The sequence below is a fragment of the Balearica regulorum genome, chromosome 24, assembly GCF_011004875.1.
Source record: "Balearica regulorum gibbericeps isolate bBalReg1 chromosome 24, bBalReg1.pri, whole genome shotgun sequence".
Classification (NCBI taxonomy): Eukaryota; Metazoa; Chordata; class Aves; order Gruiformes; family Gruidae; genus Balearica; species Balearica regulorum.
In genome coordinates, this window is record NC_046207.1 from 2,289,544 (window position 1) to 2,310,928 (window position 21,385).

General features: G+C 43.8%; 1 protein-coding gene across 4 annotated transcripts in view; it reads left to right on the forward strand.

The window, feature by feature from the left end:
- Window positions 1–413: 413 nt before the first annotated feature.
- MYO1D (myosin ID) overlaps window positions 414–21,385 on the forward strand; it is a 160,335-nt gene continuing 139,363 nt past the window's right edge. For 3 of the 4 annotated variants that reach the window (XM_075774876.1, XM_075774879.1, XM_075774878.1), the window contains exon 1: window positions 427–566. Coding sequence is in view for 1 of the 4 variants with exons in the window: in XM_075774877.1 (XP_075630992.1) it covers window positions 472–566 (95 nt within the window). In the remaining 3 variants the exon portion in view is untranslated. Of the gene's footprint in view, window positions 567–21,385 lie in introns of all 4 variants that reach the window. The other variant, XM_075774877.1, reaches the window with a different exon arrangement.

Here is a 21,385-nt window from a genome sequence, read left to right on the forward strand (position 1 = left end):
TGACGCGGAGGCTTCCACTAGGTGCAGGATGCGACCCTACCAGCCCCTCACCCTGGGGTGGGGGGGTGGGGTGTGTGTGTGTGTGTGTGTGTGGGGGGGGGGGGTCCTTTGGGTGCAGGACGCGGCCCCCCCCGTGCTGGGTGGGTGGTACCCGGGCGCGATACGCGTCTCTCCCCAGCAGAGGGCGCTGTTGCTTCCCCTCCCGCATTCGCCGAGGGGCGGGGCCAGAGGTGGCGGGATGGGCGGGGCCAGCGGTGGTGGGCGGGGCGGAGGTGTTGCGTTATCTCCGCTGTTAGCCGGCAGGGGGCGCTGCACTGGTGCCCGCCTCGCGCCCGCCGGCCCCGCCTCACCTGCGGTGAGGCGGGGCCCGGCGGGCGCGAGGCGGGCACCCCACCACCACCCCCCCCCCCCCCCCCCCCCGCCCCGGGGGAACGGCGGGGCAGCGCGAGCCCAACCGTCACCGTCGCCGTCATGGCGGAGCAGGAGAGTCTGGAGTTCGGTAAAGCGGACTTTGTGTTGATGGACGCCGTTACCATGCCCGAGTTTATGGCTAATCTGCGTCTGCGGTGAGAGCTGGGGAGTTGGGGGACGGGGACGGGTTGGTGTGAGGGGAGGGTGGTGGAAACACACACACACACACACACCCCCCCCACCTCATCGCCTCAGGGTGTGTGAGGGGTTGTGAGGCTTCGTCTTCCCGGTTTTCACACCCCCCCCCCCCCCACGCCCTCAGTTTGGCTACCGGGTGTGGGGAGGGGGGGGTGCGCTGTGCAGGTTTAGTGAGCTGAACCGGCCCCGCGCTGAGGGGGGTGGTGAGGGCAGCGGCCCCCTCAGCCGGTCTTACCTCGGCCCCTGCCTGCCCCGCTGTGAGGTGTCTGAGCCGCACAGCAAAGCGAGCCCAGCACACGCACACACAAAAGAGTAATTTCTACAAAATTGGGACATTCAGGAGAGCTAAGTGAGCACCGGGGTGCCCAGGATGCAGGCAGGGAGCACCAAGCTCTGCTTTAGGGTCTCTAGGGGCTTTCTGTCACCCCTTTGGAAAACCTCTCCCTTCTCCCGCTCATCAGACCTCATCTGCTTCGGTCTCTGCCTCGTACACCTCCCCTCTAACAGGTATCTCACCTGTGCTGATATGCGTGCAAAGTTGAGAAGGAAAAAAAAACCAGCAATAAAAGTCACCAAGTCCAAGGTTGCTCCAGCCGGTAGGAGCGTTACAGCTGTTCACCGGTGCAGACTCGCTGCATTAACCTTTTGTGATCTTTATGGTTTTATTTCCCTTCTAGGGCTTTGGGAAGATCTGCATTTTCATTCCCGTTTCCTCTGTGAAGTACAACTCAATCCTGAGCAGCACTGATAGGGAGGACAGCTGGTGGGGACCCTAAGTCTGCGGCTGTCTTTCACTTTCCATTATAAAAGATTCATGTGCGCTCTTCCTGATAAACTCTTATGCCCCTGCTTGTGCAAGGATTTGATAATTACTAAGGGGAAGCCTTTGGGATAAAAATGTGACTTACTGGCTGCTTCCCCCACCCCCCCCGTTTTCCTTGGGCTTTAAAGACAGTTTCTCTCCTGCCACTTGCATTCTGGAGATGGTTGAAATCAATAACTTGTCAGGCCCGTGCAGTTGGATGCACCTGAGAGTGGCTCTGGCAATAGTCAAGGGAAGAGAGGTGGGCTAAGCTTCCTCAGCTGGCATAAAACTACTGAGGAAGGACAAAATTAAGCTCTTTCAGGTAATTGTGATGCCTGCTCCAGATGAAATCTGTAAGTTTTGAGGTCTGGCTGCATCAGCCGCTGAGCGCTTGAGAATCTTTGTGCTACGCAACCGGCTACCAGGGTGTGTACCTGTCTTCTGTGGTGCTGCAAGGTCAGGGCTCAGATCCTGGCAGTGCAAGATACAGTAACAACTAGCATATTCAATACTATTTTTTCTTTTATATTTTGGATTTCTGTTTGGTTAGGGAGGGCATTTGTGTTTAAATACTAAGAAAAACATAATGTTAACAGTTGAGCTTTGCACATAAGGAAATGTCAGATTTAAATAAATTTTGCAGTGTTTCTTATTTGTGCACGCCCTGACACTCTAATTGTATTACAAAGCACTTACAAAGTCATTGTAATTAGCAGGAAACTTGCATGTAACTGTTTGTTCTTGGGGTTTTTATTCTTTGGTCAATGTGTACTAGAAATCTAAATGAAGTATTGGAAATGGATTGTTTCCAATACTTTAAAAATCAACATAGCAGGTCGATTGCATTTAGGAATTAAATTAATTCAGAGGTACCTTGCACTAGTAGACTTTGGTAATTTTGTATGAAAGAGGATGAGTAGAATGAGCAAGCAATTCTGGATCCTTACAATTGATACGTAGTTTGTTTTGGTTTGGTTTTTTTCCTGTTGCGTGCTGATCCTGCTTAAGGATGTTGTCTGGACATCCCTGCTGTATCTAATTCAGCATCAGGTGTCCCTTTAACTGCAGTACCTCTGTCACTGGTACTCAAAACCAGGCTTTACCTTGTGACACCAATTCAAACTCTGGTTTCTTTTGCATGAGAATGCATGCGTTACTTCGGCCGTAATCTGCAGTTTGCAGGCAAGAGTTCTGTCTGCACTTCAAGGTTGTCTTGTGTCTGTGCTGTGGGCAGAATAATCTTTTGTTTAAAACAAAATTAATCCTTCATGCTATCATACCCTGACTTTAGGTATGTCTGTGCTGGAATGTTTGGGAAAGCTAATCTGAATTTGCCCAAAGTGTGGCCTTTCAGTAAAACTGCTAAACTCTGCTAAGCCCTGTTTGGCGCTGCCAGTAGAGCTGTGGCCCTGGTCTGCTGACCCAGCTTCACTGCCTGTGTTACTACAGTTCTCAAGCAACATTTGCTTCTCTTATTTTTACTGCTTTGCGATGGTAATTAATTCTTGCTGCTGATAAATTTTGAATTGTGTCAGACTCAAGTTACACCTGAGATTCTGACGTATTCAAGGGTTGATTATGTCATGCTGAAACACATCGTGTTGTGTAGATGGCACGAGTCACCTTTGTGCTCCTCATGCGCTGAAGAGAATGGAGAAATTGTTGCTTCTCCATCATTAACTTCAAGTGCCGGGTTTGTTCAGTTTATGCTTGGATGGGCTCCGCCCTGTTCCATAAATCCAGCTTTCTGCCAGAGCTATTTTTGTTCGGGGTCACTGGCTGACCCAAGACGGGTTGTGCTGGATTTAGTTCCCAAGTGAGCCCAGATGTGGGTGGAATTGAAATCATACCAGCTTCGGAGCATGCAAGGATACTTCCCCAAGGATGTCTCTAGTGGGAAAAAGAGAAATGGTGAAGTTGCACTTTTTGTTACTTTAATAGTTGAATTTAGTGGTGTTGACATGGGCTGGGTTTAGGGTGCCTGGGTAGGTAGGATGCAATGTGAATTTGCTACCTCATTCCCCAATCCCTACGCTTCATGCCCTGTTGTTTGTAGGTTTGTGTATTGAGTCAGCGAGGATATCATAGTGTTAATATTTTTTCATGGCCATGTTTTAAAACTACTTATTTGGCTGTTTCATGTGCATGCTCAAGCAGTCACTGCATGTTACACATTAATTATAAGTAAAAATCATCCGCTCCTTGAATTCCTTAGGTCTGAGTGGGCTTTGTACCAGCGTCTGGTTGTGATTCTTAGTCATCAGAATAATTAAAAAAAAAAAAAAGAAAAAAAAAAAGGCAGCAGTATTGGAACAGTCCGTGTGGCCTCAGTAGCTAGCTTTGTTTCTTTATAGAAAACCTCCAAAGCTTTAACAGAGAATTGTTCCTTAAGTGGTTGTAAGTCTGAATTATTATAAACGGCCGCATTTGAGCAGTTTGCACTTCAGCAGGTAGCCTGGCCTTCCCTTTCATCAGTTCCCTGTTGACCTTTGTGGGCAGGTTGCTATCTGCAGGAGTAGTTGGCATTTCAATTCCTATCAGAGGATGTAAGATTAATTGAAAGGCTCCTTAAAACAGGGAACCTTTTTAATGTCAAACAGCTCTCAGATCCTCTCGTTGGCATTCGAGGGCTAGTATTTAGCTGTACTCCAGGTGTTACCTGCCTGTCATCTAAGGGAGAACGTCCTGCTCCGGACTTGTTAAAACACTTTCGTTTTGGTGGGTGGTTTTGACTTAACATGAGCGTGACTATTCCACAGCAGGTGGAGTGAGATGGTGCTTGCAGAAAGGGAGCGGCGATCTTGCAGGAGTTGCTAACGTTTTGCAGAAATTGTGGCATAGATGAAACTTGCAGTGTGAACTTTTGAGTAAGAGAAACACAAAACTGTACATCACCTCATTTTTCATCACACCATAGTGAAAATTTCAAGTGATAAAAGTTATAATTTCTAATTTACTTCCTTGAAAGGAAGAGGGCAAGAAGGTTATTTTTCACAAGTATAAAATACTCTTGATTTATATATGATTTCTTGTATTATCCTGCAGAGATCGCTCATTGTACTATCCTGTACAACTAGCATTTATCTTGATAAACAAATCAAAGCTCACAGCTTTAAAAACGGTATCTATGGCGTGCAAAGCAGTAGCTTGATTTCCTGAAGTTATCTGTGCTGCAGTCTTCGTGATAACTTCAGGAATAACTTCAGACTAGCTTCTCCTCACAAAGTCTCGAATGCTTTGCAGGAGAGTAAGACGTGATCCCCGTCATGCCGGGCAGTGAGATGATGCGGGGGCCCGACTGTGGATAAAGCCAGCACCTCTGAATCGCAGCCGAGGGCTGTAAGTGGAAAGCCACATTGAAATTCAGGAAGAAAGTGGACAATTATATATGGCAGCAGCAGGGTAGCATTCAGGGTAGTCCCATATGGGCTGTGTGCTCAAGGTCTTTCTGTTCTCACATCTAATTCGTGAGCAGGTGCTACTTGACTCATCTTTTCCTGATTTCTAGCGAGTTGCTCATTTTTCATAAGCATTGTGCAAATCCCCTTCTGGGAACATAATAAACTTTGTCGCTGTTATTAAAGAATTCAAGGATGCATGAAAGGAAGACTGTGAAAGCATAAGGTAAGTTGTAATGATTGTAAAATGAATTTTAGGTTGTTTTCCTCTTTTTTCTTTTTCCTTTTTTGACTAGTTCCAGCACGAAACCCGATGTGGAAGGCTGTACTTGCTGCTCAGATAGCTCCTGGTCATCCCAGCCCACCTGAGGATGTGCTGTGAAGAACTATAGTTTAATAGTCCTTGTAGTTGTCTCCCGGCACACATCATGATTTCTGACCTCTTAAAGCATCACTTAATAAAAATACAGTTCTGCATTTAGTTAAAAATATGCAAAAGTGTTTTTTCTACTGTTTCTGAACTATGTCTTACAGTGCAAACCCCAGCATTTTCAAAGCTATCCTAAATTAAGGCAACACTTCTAAATTCATATTTATTGCATACTTATTTTGAAAGAGAATATTTGTTATGATTAATAATATTTTTGGTATCAAGAATCTGTAAAGAAAATCTGGTTCTCCTCTGAGAATTTCCTGTAAGTGTTTGCTGCTGAGGCAAGTGTTTGCTGTGCAGGCAAGGGTGAGGCGTAGGCTGCAGTCCTATAAAAAGGTTGTAGCAAACTGAAACAGGGAATTGGGCTTCAAATGCTGAAGAGGGATATCTTGATGGGATTTTCTTGAGGCAGTTGTGCATAGACTATAACTTTTGGGCCTCTATCTCAAAAAAGAAAAAAAAAAAAAGGGATATCTTTTTCTTCTGGATGATGTAGTAGGTTGAGTCTGTAGTATCTGTCAGTGTTAAAAATGATCTCGTTTGTGTTTTGGATGACTGATGTGAATAGTTGTTAGCCTCCTGGGTTTACTGCATGCTCCCGTGGGGGCAGTTTTAGATACAAGAAGCTGAAGACTGTGCCGAAAATGTATAGGCTTTGTAATTGCCCAAGTGACCTGAAAAGAATCTATAATGCAGTTGTTAGCAGCCCCTTTCAGTAGGTGATGTTAAAGGGCGAGGGTTTTTTGTGTAAATACACAGCTGTTCACTCATCCTACAGTTCTGAAAGGCCAAACCCTTGTTCTGCAGTTTAGTATCTGCTAGATCTGTAGACTGGTTTATTTTCCTTTTATCTGGCCCCAACAGGTCTGGCAAAACATGCACAAGTTCTGGAGTTGACCAGACACTTTAATTTGTTCCTATCTTCAGAGAATCGGAGTCCCCAGAAATACATTAGGAACAATTCTTTCTCAGCAGGGATGTGGATCATTGATAGCATTTGATTCTTTATTCTTTCTGCTCTCCTGTTGACTTGATCTTACTTAAAGTGAAGGGGTGCTGTCTGTATTGTATTGATGTTTTTACACTGGCTTTCTTATCTTTTGAGCACCATCTTAAACATTCATATTTTTGGTTGAAGTTGTGGTGGGAGAGGTTTGGCTTCACACTAGGTGGTAAAGTATGTTTAATCCTGGCGGAGGAAATATTATGTGAGTGCTCGGTTTCATTCCTGCTTTTGGTAATGAAATATTCGTCCTTAATAAACAAGCTTTTCATGCCTTTAAGCCATTTTAATTTCCTCATTTTAAATAGGTATGAATATTTGAATTGGTCACGTGGTACAGAACTAAAAAGCTGCTGGGAAGAGTCTGCTTCCTTCCCGGAGAGGGGTGCCTGTCACTGCGGATGCTGCAGGACGCTCCTCGCTGCTGCTCGGACAGTCAGCAGTTAAGTCTCATCAGCTCTTCCTGGCTTCTTCGAAATTGCTCAGCTTGCAGAGAGCTGTCTTGTGTCAGAATTCGGAATGAATGGAATGAAAGTTCCCCTTAGTCCATCAAAATTTGACTTACGAGCTTGGACGGGGTCCAGCTTGATCTTTGTAGATGGAAAAGGCCATCGATCTCACTTAAAAAGCAAATCCTAATACACAAGTAGCAAAAGGGAGGATCAAGGCCAGCTTTCTGATTTCTGCAGGGACTTCCCGTTCAGCTTACGGAAACCGACAGCTGCTACAGGTGGGCTCTGCGTCTCCTGACAGCATTTGTATGAACGAAGCATTGAAGGAGATGATGTCCCGCATGGAATTTGTTTTGCCTCCATATGTGCTGAATTTATTTAGTTTCACTGAATCTTCTTTTGCACATCTGTCCTCCCCTGCCTTATGAATACCTTCTTTTCTCAGAGTGAGTTTTTACAGTAGTCTTTTTATAGCAGTGTGGGTGAGGTAGTGTTTAATAATTTTAACACATGGGTGTTGAATAATATACGAGGTCAGATTTATGAATGAGATTAGTCTTTCAGGGTACCTTACAGTTTTAAATTCTTACGCTGGTAACGCTGTGCACCAGACCTGCTGGTCCTGGCTTGCTGCAGACACCGAGCTGCATTTATGGTACTTGTCAGAGCGCAGATAACAACATTTAATTGTAGGGAGCTAGCTAGCAGCAAGCTAGGGAGGGACATTTGTGTCGTGGTATCCTGTGTGAAGAAAAAGCTTTACAGAATCAGTTTTGTAACCAGAACCATTTTGAACTAGCTCATTGGGAGATGCTCCTTATTGCATCTTTTTAAAATAAATTATTTATTTCTGCTGTTTAGACAAAGAATAAACAGTATCTACGGAAAGTCAGCTAATAATTTAGGGATTCCTCAGCAACCTTTTTTTTTCTTTCATCCTTGCCTCTTTGCAATTATTTCGTAGATTCTGATGAAGATCCTGAAGATCCTCAAGAGTGGGCAGTGAGTGCTTACCGCACATTTGAGATGGCTTGTATAACCTGCATCCTCTTAACTGAAGTAATTTATCATCACCTTCTGAATTTCACGAGCTAAAGCTTGGCTTTAAGATCTGCCAAATCCTTACAGTAAATATTAGCTAGTGTTTCCAATGAGTCTCGTGGTGTCCTTTAGTCAAGAGTCCTTTATATTGACTTCTGTTCAAAAATCTACCTCTTCTGATGGCTTTACTGATCTACTGCTCCAGCAAGCCCTTGCATTCCTTTCAGGCTGAGCAAGCTTTTACACTACCTGAACATTTCCCCTTTAGTCATACTTACTCAAATTCCTTTTAGAGATGCAGATCTCGCTAGATACTCGACTGTTACATCATCACTCTCCTTTCTTAGTCCCAGGGTCTTGATTGCATCTTTTTATGGAATGAAAAAATTCTGAGGCGGGGGGAGGAGAAAGCAGATGCCTGAACACCGGTTTGCCTCTTGCCTGTGGGTGTTAAATAAGGGAGCTGTATGTCCCGTTGTAGCAAATGCTCATTTCCAGTTCTCAGAAGCAGAAATACAGTTTCTAGAAGACGACTTCTGTTCCTTTCAGGGCTTTTTGGTTAGATCTGATGAGATCTCAGCTCACACTACTGCTATCATGGACTGATGTTAAACAGACCAGGAGGGGAAATAAGTTTGTATTATGGTGCTTTCAAATGCTAAGAGAACAGCTTGGATATGAGGCATTAGATAGATTTAACCTGTTGAAAAGGCTCTATGTCTTCAAATCTAAACCATTAAACTGTTCCTCAGATAACCTCTATCTTTTGCTAGGAATGAGGTTTTTCTCGTTCCTGGGATTTGTTTCAGCTAGAGTTCTTCTCACCTGGCCTGTGTGGGGCCCAGCTGCTGCAAGCTGACATGGACCAGTTGTGTTGTAAGTAGTGGTTTAGATAGAGAGCAGATAACATACTGTCACAGCTGGCAATGAGAAGCTGAGGTAGGAGGAGGGGGGTATCATGTAAAGACCTTTTAAATAAAACAGTTGTTAATGATAAGCTGGAGGACCCATCCCTGTCATCATAGATGGTCTTGCAGTGCTCTACTTCTCAGGCTCATCAGTACAAGTGTGAGTAGTGCTGGGGCACAGCCAGTCTGTTCTTGCTTTAACTCTTGATGGTGATGGTACTTTCCATTCTGCCCCCTGCACCCCCCCTAATTTCAAAGTATTTATCTGCGCAGGCTTTGACTTTTCTCCCTGAACAGTGTTGGAATATCTGTGTCTCTCACCACTATTGTGTTCTGCCCTACCTGTCTGCTGAAGCATTTTGCAGCACATGTTGCCTGGTTGCTGCGATGTTGCTAGCCATCCCTTCATTTAGAAGTTGGCAGCAGTCTGTCCTGTCACTGCCATTTGCCTGCCTTTACCTGCCAGCCTTCAGATCTGTGATACTTCAGAGAACAGTTAGCGTGTGACTGTTGGGCTGGTCTGATCCAGGGCATTTTTTCCAGAAAAATGTACAGTTGTGTGAAAATGTGGCATTAAACCAGTTATGTGGTCCCTAGGCAGCTGCTTACCTGCCATGATGTCACTTCTCATCCTTGGATGTTTCTTGCTGTGCTCCAGGGTGTCAGCTGTTGACTCTCACTGTCCCTCTGAGACACGTTGTCCCACCTGACCCTTCCTTTCTCCTCTTGCGGACTTCCTGGCTATATTTTTATAATTGCAATATCCTCTTGGTCACCCTTGGTGACTTCTCTCTCTCTCCTCTTGCCTTCAGTACCTTCTTTGTCCAGACGGACACCTGTGCCCAACTTTGCCCCTGGCCGAAGTGTCTGTTCAGAAGCCTTCAGCTCTCCCAGCAGCAGAGATGTCTTCTCTGATCTCAGCGAGATCTTTTCAGCCTTGGCCAGTGAGTCAGTTGGAGTTCTTTGGGCTAAGAGCAAGTGAGCTCTTCTGGACAGCAATTCATTTGTTCTGCCTGCACCATCCGACTTGGTCCTTTCTAGCCTTTGCGTTCAAAGTCAAATCTTGTTATTTCCCCTATAGACCCAAGTCTGAGCTATACACGGAGCTAAATCTCTTCCCTAGAGTCACCTTCACGTTGATTACTGTGCTCACATCTTGCCTTATGCCTTGACAAACCCCCCTTTCCCACATACGCTTGTTCAAAGGGTATTACAGAGATTGTTTTTGCTTTCTGTTTTATCTGCTTCACCTATCTCTTTGCCTCTTTCCTGTTCGACCTCAGAAACACAGCTTATCTCCTTCCAGTGTTTATCAGTTTCTCCCACAGTGCTGATCTGTTAACTAGAACTTTCTGACGAGCGTTCGTGTAATTCTCCCTTGGTTGTTCCTTTCAGCATGGAAGAAACACCATATAAAAGTCAGCAAAGACACTGCCTCCTCCTTAAATGTCTAATTTATGAAGCCTACACAAACTTTGTCATGGTAGGAGGTTTGGTATGCTGTAACCACTGATTATCGTGTTGATTCGTTCAAGTAGTTTCCTGGTTCCATACTGGATCAGTGCCCATTGGAGTTCATGTTCTCTTGGGTCTGGACAGAGCCTGGCCCGACACTATCCTATGTGAGGTTGTTCAGGTAGAGAGTAGTTTCCTTATAGTATTTAAGGTTGATGTAACTTAATTTGGGAAGCCCGAAGGCTCGCTACACCTTCCTGGGAAATAAAAACTGGAGAAGATCCGCGGCAGGACTCTGTGCACTATGTGGTGTATGATGAGCTGCAAGAGGTGAATGTTTAGTTTAGGGTAGTGTGTCTAACTCCATTTCCAAAGTGTAATGTTTTAAGTTTGTATCTTTGTGTTTTCCCCTGTACACATGTGATCTCACACGTTTTATTTTGATCAAGCCAACTTAAGTTGGTGTTTCACTGGAATTTCTGATGACCTTTGAATAAGTCTTCTGGAATGGGACTCCAGATGAAAAGGTTTTCAATCTCTTTCTGATGTGGAGCAGGTGTACATTGCTAGCCCTCAGAGAAATCATACTTCGGGGCACCAGCTTTCTGAAAAGGTTTCCTTTTAATATCTGTCTTCCATTGCAAACATCAGTCTGGTCAGTGCCTTCATCATTGTACTGGGGTTTATTTATGGTTCCCAGGGCAAACTCTCAGTAGGGAAACTAAAGGGAACTTGAGAATTTACTATGTCGTTCTGTCCCGGAAGCAAAACAACCAGGGACTAATGAGTACCCATATTTTAATGGCTTATTGAATGGCAGCAAAGACTGTCTCACGATGAATAGTGAAGAAAAACTAAACCAAAAAATTCTCTTCTTCCCACTGTATGAACAACGTAGCTTTCTTTCAGGAGAGTTCTTCTATGGTGTATCGAGGTGGTAAAATCTGGCGTGTCGGCCTGCAAAAATTCCGGTGGTTGTAAAAGCCTTCATGCCACAGTTATCCAGAGCACAATGAAGCTTTCATGTGGCTAGACATCTTTTAGATGTTTACAGTAAAACTTTTGCTTTTATTCATATTGGTAAACTTCAGCTACATAGGTTATTTTGTTTACAAGAATGAATGATAAAGTTTCACCTTCAAAGGAAAGACTGAGCTACTTTTGTTTGAAGGCCTCTCTTCCCATGCACTGTTTATAAAGCAACTGGATATCGAGTTTATAAACTTCCGAGACTAGAAATAGTGCCTTCCAGTTCTTCTTTAATACCAGCTTTCTTGGCGTTTTGTTCTTTCTTGATCCTGGGTGTAAGGACCAGGGGAACAAATGAAAGAAGACTCAAAGAGCTCTAAGTATAACTCAGGCCTCTAGAAAAATCCCAGCATACCAGAGCCTGAGCACCAGGGGTCTTTAAGTGAACCTGCTTAGAAAAATTGTTGTCCCTGCATGCTGTGGAGAATATACTCTCTTTTGTTTGCTTCTCAAAATACCGGAAAGACGCTGTGCTGGTTTTTCTTTTGCTTGCAGGGACATAAGTACCCCAGTATTCTTTTAAAGCTGGATGTAAACAGCTCCTTGGAACAGTAGCTATTAAACTTTGTTGAAAAGTGCTTAGCAATGACAAAAAAATGTTATTTCCGAAAGGATTTCTGTAGCACTGAGGGGTTTTTTTTGCAAATGAAAGTCCAAATTTACCACAAAAATGTCCCTGTAACCTCTTATAATTCAAAACATATTACTTGCTTTTCAAAAGCACAGGCAAATTACCAGGGAGACTTTCTAAAATAAGACCAAGGGTTAGATGTATAACTTTGTGGACAATGCTTCTTGATAATAAAGTGTTTCCTTTTTTGAGTTTCGTCTATGTCGCAGTAAGAAAGTAACTTTGCTTTATGTGGTTTATGTACTGACCTCTTCTCGGTGAAGAGAACACTGACGACGTTTGTGTATGCCTGCAGGTATTCTGGTTTCCCTTTTTTTTCCTATTAAATGCAGCATTTATGTCTCTAGCAAAACAAACAATAGAAATCTTGTCTTCGTTTGTTCTTAACTTGTTTTTTGGGCCGCACTGCATCCTGGCTTTCAAGGATGCAGACATTCCTAAGCTAGACATCTCCAGTCTCTGGCAGCTAATTCCCTGAATCTTTATTAGTTATACTGAACTTAAACCCCTCTGAGGAAATGCCAAGAAAAAGTTGATACGTGTAAACCTTCTTAAATCTGGTATAAAACTATACAAGCCAGACTTGATAGGAAACTGAAGGCAAGTTGAAAAACTTTTAAATAATTGGGAATATTTTGCTTAATTTTTCCAATCAGTTGATAGAAAATGTGTTTTCCATTAAGGGCCTACATTTTTGGAGACTTAGAGGGGGGCTGCTTATTGTCAAAATGAGTCTTGTTTTTAACCAAAACATTCTGGCTGCCTTCTTTCTTCTTAGGTGCTGTCACTCCATTCCTGCGGGTGGTGGAGGGGTGGCCGGTGCCAGTCAGTCACCCTGAATGCCTGAAGTGATGGATGTTGTGCGGTTTGGATGCTGAGTACTCCTGCCCTGAGCAGAGGAGTGCTACGCTTCCAGCTGGTACTAGAAGTATGAAAGCCAGGAAAGCGTCAGGGTGGACACTCCTCTTTTAAAAGATGCTATGTGTATCATTCGCCTTCATGCAGGAAACAAGTAGCAATGTAAATCTCAACGTTTTCATTTACTTAAAGAATATCTGATTATTTTTTTCTTGCTTTTCTGCTGGGTTTCTGCATCTTTGACTCTCCCATCGAGGAGCCAAGGTGGCACCTGCTGCTCACCGTACAAAGGAACGACTGAAGCAGCTGGCTTAGAGCAGATAGATCTTTGCTGTTTCCATGACTTCTGTGAGGTGATGACGTTGTTTTGGGGCTTTGGTCATACACCGTAGGCCATGATTAACTTTAGAGGCCAGTCCAGATTTGTTGCTACTGAATTTGGGGAGAAAACTCTAATTGATCTTGGTTTCCTCCCAGGAGTTTTCTTCCATAGTTGATTTTTAACTGGTAATTCACCTGCTTTGCTGAGAGGCTGTTCACTAAAATTAGTGAGTAGATCCTGTACAGATCTAGACAGATCACAGTAATTTCACTTGTTTTATTGTGCAAACTAGCTTGGGAGCAGTAAAAATGTATTGTGTAGCAAACATTGTAGTTGAATCATGGAAGCCGTTGAATTGGGTCATAATCTTTTAGAATGTTAAACTCCATCTGATAGACATTTTAACCTTCTGCCTTTCCTGTATTGTCCTTGTATCTAGGAAAAATTAACGGAAGTTAAATACAGTAAACGTAGCAAATTTCGAAGACATTTTGTAGCGCCTTGACTAAATTAAAGGAAAAATTTGCTAGGGTTACATTTATTAAATGTACACTTAAACCAAAATAAATTGCAGGATGGAACAAATTAACAGGTTCTTACAGAAAGACTGGCTTGGTCAGCAGGTCTGGTTTATGCTGTACTAGGGACGTGGGAAGACTTTGGAGAGCTCAAACATTTAAGTAGTCCGGATAAGTATTATGGGTTATTTTTTGCTGCCTTTTTGCAGGCTCCTCCATGCCTGTGCTTCGGTTATGTGTCAGAAATCTTGTTCTAATAGTAATTCCCACACCGCTTTCACATCCTTTGTGCAGTGCCAAAGTATTTTTCACCTTGAGTGCCAAATTCTGGGCTCTCTTGATGAGCACGTTAAGCCCCATAACCAATCTGGGAAAGTTTTCAGGGGGGGAAAAAAACCCCCCAACCCTCTAACCTTTCATATGTAGATGTATTGGCTTGTCTTAGCCCAAAACAGTTTAAGATAAAGTAGCCTCTGTTTATCTTAATGATGCATTTGATGTAGAAGCTGATAGCAGCAATGGTGAGATCCCAAGTAATCTGTTGTGTGACAGCCTGTAGGAAAATTGCACAATTGTGTCCACCCATCTGGTCATCGCTGGATATCCACATGGGTAGTGGGAGTCTTTGATACTCTCTCATTTTATCATTCTCTGAGTAATAGAGTGCAATGGATATTTTGCAGACTAAAAATTCCTATCACTGAAGACAGCGATTTCTTTGTAGTTTTGACCTGGGTTTTGGTACGCTTTGTGCGCTCCAGTGCTATGAGTGTCGAATAGTCCGCTTTTTTTTTTATTGTGGGGAAGAAATAACGTGAAAAAACATCCTATGCCGTATCATGTAGAAACTGTCCATCTATCAGTAAGGACACTCACTGTGTGTAAGTGGTGAGTGAGCAGTGCTGACAAATTCAACCATTCACTGATTTGGTTTTCTGCTTTCTGACATTTAAGCCTTTGGGATATGCTGTGGTTGTTTTCAAACTTTTCTTTACATGATGAAAGCTGAAAGCCTCTCTTAATAAGGGTGAAGACTGTTGTATTAATTTTACTCCAGGAGGATGTATTTTTTTAAAAAAACCAAACCCAATAGTTATCATGAGACCCATGAAATAAATCACAAGTGCCAGTGGTGAATATTATTTCTCAGTCTGTAATCTTGCCTTGTGTTTACCACCCTGCTCAGTGCTGCTGTCACTGCCACCAACTCCTTGGGTTGTCCGATTGCTCTGTTAATTTGTCCTGCCATAGAGTTTTTGCACCAAGGATTTTGCCATTGAAATTACGTCTTTCACTCAGAGTGGAAGAGTGGATTAGTTTTCAGTCTCACAGAAGTGTTGTGTGAACACAGAGAAGGTATCGGCAACAGAAGGATTTTGTGGAGCAGGTAATGTCAGAATTCACTTTCACGGGAACTTTAATGTGATGCGAGAACTGAGGACTTTCGGTGGGGATGTCCCAGCCCTTAGGCACTTCCAGGTGCTGGTGCTAATGCTGGTGCTAACGCCTGGGAACTGCTTTGGCTGGAAAAGGGGTCTGTTGCTTCTCTGCTCCGGATCCCCAGGAACCCTCCGGGCTGGGAACCGGTGGCACCAGGTGATGCTGGGGGTCCTGGGACTCCTGCTCGCTTGGGGTGACAGACCTCCTTCCTCCCTTCTGTAATTATGCATGCTATTAATAATTTTCTGGTGCTTCAGGATCCCACTGCAGCGTTCATCACTCTTTTGCGTTTGGATTTCACATTTGCAGAGTATAACTAGTCATTCTTCATGTGGCCTGGATTCTTCTTGCTAGATTTGCCTTGAATTACATCATAGAGAAGCAGTTGAAATAGTAATAATACATCACCTTCCTATTAAGTAGATAGCATCTACTTGTCTTGGTTTGACTTGCTTTCTTACCAAGTGTATTTTGGGATCTCATGAAAACTAACTTATTAGATCATACTTGTGAAGATAGTGCATAAAATTGTTCCTCTTATTCCAAATATAACCGTCCTGAGATCTTAATCAACATTTGCTTTAAAATTGTCCAGCTGGCAATTCCCTGACAAATTTGGCCAACAGCAGTGTTAACGTGAAGGTGGCTTTTTTTTGTTATGGACTTGGTTCCTTCTTTTCTACATACAGGTATGGTTGTGTTAGGAGAACAGTTTGGGATTTCCTCCAAAGATGACTCATACTTGCCAGATCCACGTATAGCAAAAATAGGACATGCTGTTACAAGGTGTATTATTTAGGCTACTTAATATTTTGTCCAGTAGTCACTGAACTTTAACTGGTAGCCTTTATCTGTGAGCTTGCTTTGTCTTTCCCCATTGGTCCACCTAAAGACGAACAAAAACCCCGGGTGAAGTTGGAGTGTGTCTCCATTAATGTTTTTGCTGCTACCCTGCCCTCCCACCTGCCTCGATTGCATAACTGGGAGTGGAAATTGCCCAAGGTCATCTTTCAGAAAGCAGCAACGCGTTATTCCTGCCATTGACTCTACCTCTTGGCTGGTTTCTGTCGACCTCAGACTCCTACTTGCAGCAGCCTGTGGGAGTATTGGTGGTTAATTAGTGTGAGCCACACCAATCCCAGTTTTTAATTTCCTAGATAGTCCGTGGGTAATCTCCGTTTCAATGATAGTTTCGCTGTTGCAAAACTACAGCTGCAGCAAGGACCTGGTTCTGTAGTTGCATTTCTCAGGGGCTCTGCAGATCTCGGAGCTGATGGGATGGGGCATCAGGAAACTGCTGCGCAGATTCCTCAGAGAGCAAGCAGGAAACCAGTACCCCAGCTACTAGCATTGCGATCTCTTCCGAGAGCATCATCTGCTGAAACATCCAAAGGAAGGTACAAGTTCCTAATGCTTTATCCAAAGCAAGATCTTCCTGCCAGAAAATTTATCACCGAGAGCAGCATCTGCAGTTGTCTTGTGTGGCAGTTCTCATGCTGGTGTGACGAACTTGAACACACAACTGGAATAGAAGAAGTTAAAAAGATTTGTAGTTTCAGGGGTTTTTGTCTGCTCAAGACACTCTTTCCCATTCTTTTCCATTCCCCAGTGTTTTATTGCTAACGTCTTTGTGCTCTGGCCTCTCTTGTCCTTTACAAACAGTTTGTTTGAAGCCAGGAGCAGTCACTGCTGTATGTGTATCAGACAGGTGTTTAAAGAAGAATTGCCTTTGAAATTAATGAGATGGTTAAATGGGAGGTAATTGTCTCCACTTATGGATTAAATGAGTGAAGCTAAACACTAGGGTCTAAATAAAAGTGTGAGCTGTATATTCCCAGGATGAAATTCACCTTGTTAGGATGCTTATTTTGGGGTTCCATAATCTACAGAATTACTTCCTAATATTTAGAGATATTACTTCCTAAAAGGAGATTGTTATCAATGCTTTAGTGCTGCCTTGAGGCTTCAATGACAGGGTGACCTGTAGGAAACCTAACCAGGTTAATTCTTCTCAATTTAAATTCCTTCTGTCGAAACGGGAATAACTCGTTGGATAGGGCCATGTTTTTAGCAGGATCCTATCTGCTCGGTGGTGGTCCAGCTTTGCTGGATTCAGGTTGGTTGTGTCACGGGGAGGGATGGTGCTTTTCAGCCCTGTGATTATTAGATACGCTCCACCCTTGAGAGCTCCCACTCCTTTTGCTGCTCTCCCCTTCCTGGCTGGCACAGACTAATGTTACGCCAGAGCGTCGGCATGGCCTGCGGTTGCATAACGTACTGCAGTGGGCTAACCAGCCTTAGCAAAACAGTCATCTTGGACAGATGTTGCAGTGAAGCAATGATTAATCGGGGAAAAATTTTAACAACCTTAAATGGCAGTAAATTTATTTTGGCAGGTGGAGACTGAGAAAGTCATTGCTGCCATGTAGTGGAGTGTTACCCTGAAGAGTTAGAATCACATTTTATCTGCCACAACGCTTTCTTATGCTGTCTCCAGTCTCGAACTTTTACTGGAGCAAGAACTTCAGTACTGAAATCTCCTTTTTACAGATATCTTTCCAACGTGTTTGCCATCCATGTGACAATGTGGAATGACATTTCTTCAGACCCGCACTAAACATCAGAAGTACCCATTGCTTCTTGCTTCAGAGAATGCAGTGCACATACTCATGGATAAGGAATGAAATATCCTTCTGAATTGACATGATGACAGCTAGAACTTTAGAATAAAGTTTGTCTTTTCAAGACATATGAACTGGCATTGCAAATAACACTGAATATCTTCTGTGAGGCTGTAGGGGATAAAGTGATGTATCAGCCTGGCAGACTGAATTTTTCACATAGTCTTGTATCAATCTTTCTGAAGGTGAAAAAGTAACTGGGTTCACCTGAGAGATTTCTTAATTGTGTCCTGGATCAAGAGTAGAGTTTTTTTAGATTTAGTGAGCTGGTAACATACATTTAAAAGATTCTTGAAAAGTGAGTGATAAGGGAGAACTGATTTGAAAATTGGTTTGAGAATTGATTTGAAAGCTGGTGAGGGACTGGTGACAACAGCAGGGAGTGGCAGGCCAAGGGGAATGGCCTGAAGCTGCAGGAGGGGAGATGGAGATGGGATGTGAGGCAGAAATCCTTCCCCGTGAGGGTGCTGAGGCCCTGGCACAGGTTGCCCAGAGAAGCTGTGGATGCCCCATCCCTGGCAGTGTTCAAGGCCAGGTTGGATGGGGCTTTGGGCAACCTGGGCTAGTGGAGGGTGTCCCTGCCCATGGCAGGGGGTGGGACTGGATGGGCTGTGAGGTCCCTTCCAACACAAACCAGTCTGTGATTTTGTGATTACTCTGGTAATTTTAGCAATGTTTGAGATGTGAATTATTTTTAATTCAAAAGCTCCAAATTCTCAGCAGCTCTACTGTTGTATTTTATTTTGAACAGGAATTTAGTTTTAACTTCAGGAGTATGTTGCTGGCATTTCTCTGTTTTAATCTCTCCTTGTTGGCCAACAAGAGTTACTGTTGTTGCGTCCATAAATTTCATGGAAGTTTGTTTATTTTACTGAGGCTCTGTTCAGGGCAGAAAGCCCTTACCTGAACCTAAATTTCATGTGCTCTAGCAGGCTTTCAGCCTCTCTCTCTCAGATCATAATGGTTAGGTAGGAGGACTAAAAATGCCTGTTGAATGTTTATATAATGTTGTTGTTGCTCGAGATGCAAGATGTATGCAACCTGCAGTCACAGTGACAGCACTATTTTTGGTTATGGCATTGTCCCGTGTTCTTTAACCAGCAGAAGTGGTGACGTGTAAGCTGTTTTCTTACCAATGCTGTGCTGAAAGTAAATGTAGTCAGCAGACAGGCAACTACACAGCCGGTGAAGACCCTGCGTTAGTGTGTTTTCCTTGTATTAAAAAAAAAAGGCATGTATTTTGTACAGTCAGTCTTTCTGCAAACAGCCGAGCTGTTAGGCTGACAGGATGTAACTCCATTTTCCTTAGTAGTTTGGTTTCCTTTTGGCTTGTGTGTGCTTAAGCTCGTCACTAGTCCTGTGCTGAATTGATGTTGACTCTGAGGTAATTTGTTGAGTAATTCAAGGGAAGGGTATTTGTGAAAAGATTGTGATTTGCTTTTTATCTATTATAGATGCAGGCTATCAAGAGATCTTAAAAATCCTACGAGTATAGGCCCATCTGTACATAATTTTCAAAATCACATTTTACGGCCAGATATGATGGTGGTTGTTCCTAGTGCAGAGAACCAGCTGGCAGGCGCTTGTACTTGGTTTTTTAATAAGGTACGAAGGCATAACACACACGTGAAACAGCCGTGAGATTGGTATGGCTTAAAGAGTTTATTAAGTTTACTTAAAATCTTAAAGCAACTCTAATTTAAGGCATGTTGATTTCTTCAGAAAGCTTTTGTTAGTTTGGATAGAGGCCATATTATGTAAGATATAATTATTTGGCATCGAAGTAGTCATTTTAACAAGGAAATAGTTTAAAGCTTGATGTGGTCTCCGTTGTGGCAGTAACACTCAAAGTGTCGGTGCATACAGCAGTAAGACACAGGTGAGGTGTGTTTGTAAAGGCACAGTTTACTTGCTGTATCACAATAGCTGTGTCTCATTTCCCTCCGGTTACCTTGCAGACCGGTGACTATCCTGAGTGCCAGCAGTCAGGAAAATGAGCAAACAATCAGGGAAACCTTCTGTTTTCATGTTATCCAAAGTGCTTTGAGGCTGTGGCTTGCAACTCCCGTGTGTGGTCGTCTCGTGGAAGAGCTCCGAGAGGTGCCACACAGTCGGTGTGGGTGCCGCTGAGCAGTGCCGCAGCCCCAGAGGAGTGTTTTGTGCAGCTTTACCCGGGATGCGATGGGGTGAAGCCTGCCATCAGAGCTGTGTTCGGAGGATCGAGGGGTCTAGTATTGCTGGCTCAGTAGCCACAGCTGAGGTGTTTTTAAATCCTTTTTGCTGATATTGAAAGGAATTGGTAAGAACCTCCTTAAATTCCCTTTAACCAGCTACTTCATTTTCCTTGGGTTTGTTTTTTTTTTTTTAATTTGCCCTAAATGGAGTCAAGGAAGTCTGGACTAATGTGTGTGGAATCGGCAGGCCATTTTTTATTGCATGTAGTTTTCCTTTGAAATGACCTTTAAGCCTTGTGTTAGTTGCATTTCCATTTAGGGAATCTTTAAACTATTTGATATTATTGAAGGGGAGAAGCTTAGATAGAATCAGAATTTTGAATCTTTGTTTTCTAATAGTAAATTGCCTTCTTGTGTGTCCTCCAAAACTTCACAGAAAATACTATAAACTGGACTGCTTTCAGAGAGGTGATAGCAGAGATGGCAGCAGAAGCAGCTTTTGGGGTGAGAAGGTCCGTGGGGCAGAGCGGGGATGGTCTGAGCACAGCAGCAGGTGACTGCTAAGGGCTAGTGCCCTGCTCGTGTCCTGCTCAGCTGCAGCAGGAGGGAAGAGAAAAGGGCTGGCACTGAAAACATTCCTTGTTCCCTGAAGTATGCTGGAGACGCAGGATTTCTCAAGATCCTGGACACATTAGAAGTTTTGGAGAAACTGTGCCTTAGTGCAGCACCAGGGAAGGTTCTGGAGACCAGGTTCTCATTGGGTCATTCTTGACCTCTTCCTCACACGTTCAAATTCAAGCAAAGCTTGATGAGAACTGGGTTGTGTCAGGCACAGCCAAGGCTTTTGCCCGTGCTCATCAATACATCTTGGAGTTTCACATTAGTGTCTAATCCTGTGATGGAAACTTCCTTCAGTTTCCTCCCCTGAAATCATTTTATGATTTGTACGGACTGTTCAGATGATGTTTCCCTACTGCGTTGAACATAAACTTTGTTTTACTCCGAGTTCTCCAGCATTCGGGTCCGTACAGGTGAACAGGGATTGAAGGCGGCCCTGGGGCTGTTGCTACTCTCCTTGCAGCCCTGGGCATCCGCACAAGAGGCAGCTCATCTGCCCAACCCCTCCTGCTCCGTCGGTGGCCTTCCCTCCCTGGCCCAGGAGAGCGTGGCAGGGGCAATCGTGGAGAACGCTCTGACGCTAAGATCCCTCTGTCCTAAGATGTAAGAACAGTCGAGCATTCTAGTTCGATACCTGTGTGAAAGTTTCACCGAACTTCTCAGCACTAAGACAAAGTAGGGGATGTCATCAGCCGTGGGGGAATTAACTTGCTAGAAGTGTTTTTCCTGTTTAAAGCTTTTATTGTACTCTGTTTACAAGGTGGCATCAACTATCATCTTGGGAAAGGTCAGATTACTATTACATGGTCAAAGTACTTGTCATGTATTTACTATGGGTTTATCAGGCACTAGGGATGACCAAAGTCAATGAGTTCCTGACAGATGAGCTGCACAAGCCTTGGACAGACTGGCTGAGGGGTTGATTTTCAAAGTTAGTCCCCTTTTACTGAAGGTACCAGCCTGGCACAGACTTACTATGGAGGACGGTCCAGGTCTTTCTGCTGGAGGGT